The sequence below is a fragment of the Zingiber officinale genome, chromosome 6A (assembly GCF_018446385.1).
Source record: "Zingiber officinale cultivar Zhangliang chromosome 6A, Zo_v1.1, whole genome shotgun sequence".
NCBI lineage: Eukaryota > Viridiplantae > Streptophyta > Magnoliopsida > Zingiberales > Zingiberaceae > Zingiber > Zingiber officinale.
Window position 1 is genome coordinate 6,714,727 of NC_055997.1, and position 7,223 is coordinate 6,721,949.

A 7,223-nucleotide genomic window follows, 5' to 3' on the forward strand; every position below is an offset into this window, starting at 1 on the left:
CCTAGTAGTAAAATAATACAATGCAAGGATGATACTCGAGAATCCTAGCTGTAAGCTACTGTAATAGACTCCCCTTATAAAAAGTTAATTTAATATCATATTTAATCTTAGTCAAAAAACTAAAAAAAATATACTTTCTAATGTCTCCGACCCAAAATATTTATAGAAGTTTCTTTATCTCTATTGATTAATGAAATTTTTTTCCAATAATATATCAAGTCTTGAACTATAGATCCCTAATTAATAAAAATTACTTTAAAAAGTACTTATTTTTTATAAAATAGTAAGATATATATATATATATATATATATATATATATATATATATATATATATATTGATGATTCTATTAATTTAAGGCGTCATATATCTTTATTTTTTTTTCCTTTTAATTTTAGCCTAATTATCTTTAGTTTTTATAGTAAAAGAATTACCTTTACCCTCTCTCAATATAAGTGGAACCAACCGTTCTCAGCTCTCTACTCTCGGCAGAGAAATAGAAGGCCAAAAACAAGAATCCCACAAAGCATGGGCCTTGTCTTCTCCGGCGCCTCATGCAACCCAGCCGCCTCCCGCGTTGAGGAGGCCGACGGTGCCGACTCCTCCTCCGCCGTGATCGCCATCCACTCCACCGCCGAGTGGTCCCAGAACTGGCAGTCTCACATCCAATCCAACAAGCTCGTAAATATCGATCAAACAACCCAGCTGACACAATTTTCTTTTATTATTTCAAATACTATATATATATATTCTTTCTTAATTTGTCTGGGTTAATTATATTATAAGATGGTGATCGAATTTACTGCGGCATGGTGCGGGCCGTGCCGGGCGATGGAGCCGGCGTTCAAGGCGATGTCTTCCCAATTCTCCGACGCCGTCTTCATCAAGATCGACGTCGACGAGCTCCGGGTGGGCACTCAATGATACACACAATATTATTCAATCAATCCCTACTAGTTCATGCTTTAGTTTATTTATTTATTTTCTTGTATCGATAATTAAATAGAATACATGTGAATGGCGAATGAATTATGCAGAAGGTGGCGCAGCAGTGGAAGGTGGAGGCGATGCCGACATTTGTGCTGGTGAAGAGAGGGCGAGAGGTGGATAGGGTGGTGGGTGCCAACAAGGACGAGCTCAAGAAGAAGATCCAACTCCATCTCATCAACTGAATTTTATATATATATATATATATATAAATAAAAGCATGCATGCATGAACTAATTAATTATTAATTATAAGTTAAGTATGAATCAAGGAGAGCATGGTGTGAGTTACTTATGATTAATGGTATTTCTGATGAGATAAAAATATTTTACTGTATTAGGCTCGATTCTATTAACCGATAAAAAAAATTAATTAATTCGGACTATAGCTAAATTTAATCAATTTATAAATAAAAATAAAAAAATCTTAATATATATATATATATATATATATATATATATATATATATATTTAAAAAATTATCATTTAATAAAAATAATAATTTAATCTGCTTAAACAATTTTTAAAATTTAAAACTGAAATCCAGTTTATTTTTTTAAAAAAATGAATTTTCAAATAAATGGAACAAATTTTTTAAATTAATTCGGTTCAATCGATTATTTCGATCTAAGTTTCCGAATTTAATTGATAATTCCTGCAGCTGTCGGATTTCATGTTGGCAGGATTTTGTGCTGCACGTGACAGACTTAAAAGGAATGGCTCCTTGAAATATGCTTAGGTTCTCATGAGGTAGCTGTAATAAACGTACGAGTGTGTAAAGATGGAACTGAGGCCCAAATGATTCCTCTGCCACAGCTTTTTCTTTTACGTAGTTTTCCTTCAGTTTTTCACATACTCATATTGGACTGTTTTAACTTTTGATTCATATATAAATTAAAATCATATCATATATTTGGAATATTGACCACGTCTCCATGATCTGAATGATGAGCTATTTTTTATATTGACTGAGTCATCAGAAGGTCTCTAGTCAATACTACTTATAGCCAGCGACCAGGTTACCCTGGTCTCTAGTACCCCGATGTTCGAGGTGTGTCCCAAAAATATATAAGCAGCCGCATAAAAATGGAGCAATGAAATAAATAATAAGTACGAGAACGTACCCTGGCCCCGGGGGGAGGGGGGGCGCCCTCGGGTTGACCAATGGACTGGTCGTAACGCTGGGCCCGTAGCAACGCGCAGAGGAAATAAGATGTCTCATGTTAGCCTCCTTTGATATAAAATATAATGACGAATAGCAATATCATATGTAAAAAGAAGAATGATAACCTCCCTATACCTGGGCCCACGAGGGCGGGACTTTCTATAGTATGACGGATCAGATGGGATGGAGAGCTAGGTCGACACGGATCGGTGGTAATACAAGTCGGAGGTCCCATGGAGTCAGGGAGTGGGAACATATGAACGACTCGAAGGTCGGAACCATATCAGCTAGCAGGCCGAACACCACATCGGCTCACAAGCCGAACACCCTATCAACTCACAGGCCGAAGCAGATAAATACTATGGAATCTAAGAACTCAAGTGGCGGTTGTCCGAAGGGCGAAGACCGTGGATGAGGCGGTGACGGTAGCTGCTGGAGGCGGCGGCAATGACAGCAGTCGAGGGAGGCGACTGCGACAATGGTGGCTGCGGCAGTGACAACAGCCAAGGGAGGCGGCTGCAACAACGGTGGCTGCAGCAGTGACAGCAGCCGAGGGAGGTGGCTGCGATAGCGGTGATTGCGACAGACGCTGGAGGAGGCGACGGCGGTCGCTGGAGGAGGCGGTTGCTGAAGGCAGCGACCGCTGAAGGTGGCACGACCGTTGGAAGAGGTGGCGGGGCCGTTGGAAGAGGCTGCTGCGGCCACTGGAGGTAGCAGCAGCAGCGGTGGCCATGAGGCGGTGAGGGCGTCAGTGGCCATGGGGACTGCGATGGTAGGCTAAGGAGGTGATAGGTGGCGATGGCAGTGCTCCTCGACGACTTCAGCGTGGAGAAAGGAGGAGCGTCGGTTGTCCCGTGCATCCCTGTACGTGAGGCGTCGACGTGTCTACCAGAGAGCGGCGCCGACGTGTCTACCCGAGAGCGGTGCCGGAGTTGTCAACCGGTATCGACCTTGGACTACCGGAGGCGGCGGACCAACACCCATGCCCCTTTTTCTCCTAGCGGCGGAAAAAACCAGCCCCTCCTCTCCCCAATAGTGCCATCTCCCTCTCCTTAAAACCCTAGACCGTGAAAGGACTAAAATGCCTCCTCTCCTTCTCCTTATTTCTCCTACACCCTTATGCTACATCCGCATCACAAGTCTTCCCCTCAAGTCTAGTCGAAGGAGGCGCGAGTCCGACTGACTGGGCAGTATATCGCAAAGACTGAATCACTCTGGATAATCGAGTCAAATCGCTGAATCCATCGTATAATGTCATGCGAGTAGTCGCTATAGTAATGGTGTCGCATGAGATGGTAACAGTGCCGAGCGGACTATGAAAAGTAGTACCAAGTCAATAACCGGACCAATGCCAAGCGAGTGGCAAGACGTTAAGTGAGCAATGAGTAAAATGATAGTCGACTGAGCGACAAGTGGGTTGCCTGGTGCACGACCACGAGGATGTCGACCGGGCAATCAAAAGGATGCCAACCGGGCAACCGGAAGGACACCGCTCAGGAGGAGAGACGTTGGGCAAGCGATGCCAAGCGCGCGACCGTGAAGATGCTGACAGATAGATCGGGAGAATGCCAAGTGAGCCACCGAAAAACGTCAACCAAATAATCGTAAAATGCGACCGACCGACCCAAATGTCGACCGGGTGATTGTAAAATGTCGACCATGCGATCACAAGGATGTCAAAAACTACAAGCGAGTGGCTAAGCGGACGGTCAAGAGATAAGGAACGGGCGGCGACGAAAGTGTCGACCAAGCGTTCGAGAGAATGTCGGCCAGTCGATCGTAAACTGCTGACCAGACCATCTAGAGAATGTCGAGTGTTCAACCAAGTAGTTCAAGTGTGTGGTCGAACGAACAGCCGAGCGATACCGATCGGACGACTACGAGAGTGATGATCGAGCAACCGAGAGAATATCGCCTGCGCGATCGTAAAATGCTGGCCCGACAATCGAGTAGTACCGAGCGGGATGATGCTGAGTGGAAGGATCGCGAGAGATCGAAAAGTATAATGTCTGTGTCCCGAGCGGGTGCAAGGCTTAGGCGATCGAAGGGCATGGAACCACTCGACCCCGAACGAGGGAGATAAGGGAGTCCGCTAAAATAGTCCGAGACCAATAAAGATCGCTCAACCCTGAACGGGGGAGATAGGGTATCTGATATGCTGGTCCACGACCAATGAAGACCGCTCGACCCCGAATGGGGGAGATAGGAGATCCGATATACTGGTCCGAGACCAGTGAAAATCGCTCGACCTCGAATGGGGGGGATAGAAGATTCGATATGTTGGTCCACGACCAGTGAAGGCCGCTCGACTCTGAACAGGGGAGATGAGAGATCCGATATGTTGATCCGAGACCAGTGAAAATCACTCGACCCCGAACGGGGGAGATAGGAGATCCGATAAGCTGGTCAACGACCAGTGAAGACCGCTCGACCCCGAACGGGGGAGATGGGAGATCCAATATGCTGGTCCGAGACCAATGAAAATCGCTCGACCTCGAATGGGGGAGATAAGAGATCTGATAAGCTGGTCCCCGAGCAGGGAAGACCGCTTGACCCCGAACGGGAGAGATAGGGGTTTAAAGTCGCCGCTCGACCGTTAGCGGAGACTTGGGTTTAACGTCGCCACTCGACGGTTGATGGAGACCCAAGTTTATAGTCGCCGCTCAACTTCTAGGGTTTATAGTTGCCGCTCGACTTCTAGAGCCCGTGACTCTAATATAACTCAAACCCGACCGATCGGCACGGGAGTCTTTGACTCAGGGGTTTATAGTTACCGCTCGACTTCTAGAGCTCATGACTTTAATATAATCCAAAACCGACCAATCGACACGGGAGTCTCTGACTCAGGGGTTTATAACCGTCGCTCGACTTCTAAAGCCCATGGCTCTAATATAACTCAAATCCGGTCAATTAGCACGGGAGTCTCTGACTCAGGGGTTTGTAGTCGTCGCTCGACTTCTAGATCTCATGGCTCTAATATAACCCAAACCTAGCCGATCGACACGGGAGTCTCTGACTCAGAGGTTTATAGTCGCCGCTCGACTTCTAGAGCCCATGGCTCTAATATAACGCAAACCCGGCTGATCAACACAGGAGTCTCTGACTCAGGGGTTTATAGTCGTCGCTTGACTTCTAGAGCTCATGGCTCTAATATAACTCAAACCTGGCCAATCGACACGGGAGTTTCTGACTCAGGGGTTTATAATCATAGCTCAACTTCTAGATCCCATGACTCTAATATAACTCAAACCTGGTCGATCGGCATGGAAGTCTCTGACTTAGGGGTTTATAGTCGCCGCTCGACTTCTAGAGCCCATGACTCTAATATAACTCGAACCCAGTCGATCGGTATGGGAGTCTTCGACATTGAGCCTGTGGTTCTAATATGATATAAACTCGGCCGATTGGCACAGGAGTCTTCGACATTGAGCCCATGACTCTAATATGATACAAACCCGGTCGATCAGCATGGGAGTCTTCGACATTGAGCCTGTGGCTCTAATATAATATAAACTCGATCGATCGACACGAGAGTGTTCGACAACTGACCTGCCGACCAACAGATAATCTGACTCAATTCCTCGACTCCCGAATACCTGTGGAGTGAGGAGAATATGATATGCTCATCGAAATCTACCAAGGTCATGAGTATGGTAGAAGTTTCCGGCGTCATCCATCTTCACATTCCAGATCAGGCGAAGTTCCCACAGACGACGCCAATAAGATCCTGTCGGGAATCTGAGAAGACGGAACTGCCGGAATGACATGTCTGGAATATTGGCCACATCTCCATGACCTAGATGGTGAGCTATTTTCTATGTTGACCGAGTCGTCAGAAGGCCTCTAGTCAACACTACCTGTAGCCAGCGACCAGGTTACCTTGGTCTCTAGTACCCGATGCTCGAGACGTGCCCCAAGAATATATAAGTAGCCATATAAAAATGGGGCAATGAAATGAATAATGAGTACGAGAACGTACCCTAGCCCTGGGGGGACGCCCTCTGGTTGACTAGTGGACTGGTCGTAACGCTGGGCCCGTAGCAGCGAGCAGAGGTGATAAGTTGTCTCAGGTTAGCCTCCTTTGATATAAAATATAATGACGAATATCAATGTCATATGTAAAAAGAAGAATGATAACCTCCATATACCTGGGCCCACGGGGGCGGGACTTTCTATAGTATGACGAATCAGATGGGATGGAGAGCTGGGTCGACACGGATTGGTGGTAATACAAGTCAGAGGTCCCATGGAGTCAGGGAGTGGGAACATAAGAATGACTCGAAGGTCGGAACCATATCAGCTCGCAGGCCGAACACCACATCGGCTCACAGGCCGAACACCCTATCGGCTCAAAGGCCGAAGCAGATAAATACTACGGAATCTAAGAACTCAAGTGGCGGCTGTCCGAAGGGCGAAGACCCTGGATGAGGCGGTGATGGCAACCGCTGGAGGCGGCGGCGGTGACAGCAGCCAAGGGAGGCGGCTATGACAGCAGTGACTACGGCAAACGCTGGAGGAGGCTACAGCCGTCGCTGGAAGAGGCGGTAGCGTCCGCTGGAAGAGGCTGTGGTGGCCGCTGCAGGCGACAGCGACAGCGGCAGCGGTGGCCATGAGGCGGTGAGGGCGTCAGTGGTCGTGGGGACTGCGATGGAAGGCTGAGGTGATAGGTGGCGACGACAGTACTCCTAAACGGCGTCAGCGTGGAGAAAGGAGGAGTGGTGACTGCCCCGTGCGTCCCTGTGCGTGAGGCGCCGACATGTCTACCCGAGAGCGACGCTAGAGTTGTCAACCGGTATCGATGTTGGACCACCGGAGGCGGCGGACCAACACCCATGCCCCTTTTTCTCCTGGCGGCTGAAAAAACCAGCCCCTCCCCTCCCCAACAGTGCCATCTCCCTCTCCTTAAAACCCTACACCGTGAAAGGACTAAAATGCCTCCTCTCCTTCTCCTTATTTCTCCTACACCCTTATGCTACATCCGCATTAACTATATAATTGTAACAATTATGAATCACTATAAACTAAACACTCGTTGCCACAAAGTTTGATCAGTTATCCATATGATCAGTGC

The 7,223-nt window shown here is 47.3% G+C and overlaps 1 protein-coding gene across 1 annotated transcript; it reads left to right on the forward strand.

Moving 5' to 3' along the window:
• Positions 1-454: 454 nt before the first annotated feature.
• Positions 455-1,326, forward strand: LOC121993682 (thioredoxin H2-2-like). The gene is made up of 3 exons (XM_042548034.1): positions 455-681; positions 787-909; positions 1,038-1,326. The coding sequence occupies exons 1-3, from the start codon at positions 529-531 to the stop codon at positions 1,170-1,172; spliced, it is 411 nt and encodes a 136-aa protein (XP_042403968.1). The 5' UTR covers positions 455-528; the 3' UTR covers positions 1,173-1,326.
• Positions 1,327-7,223: the final 5,897 nt, after the last annotated feature.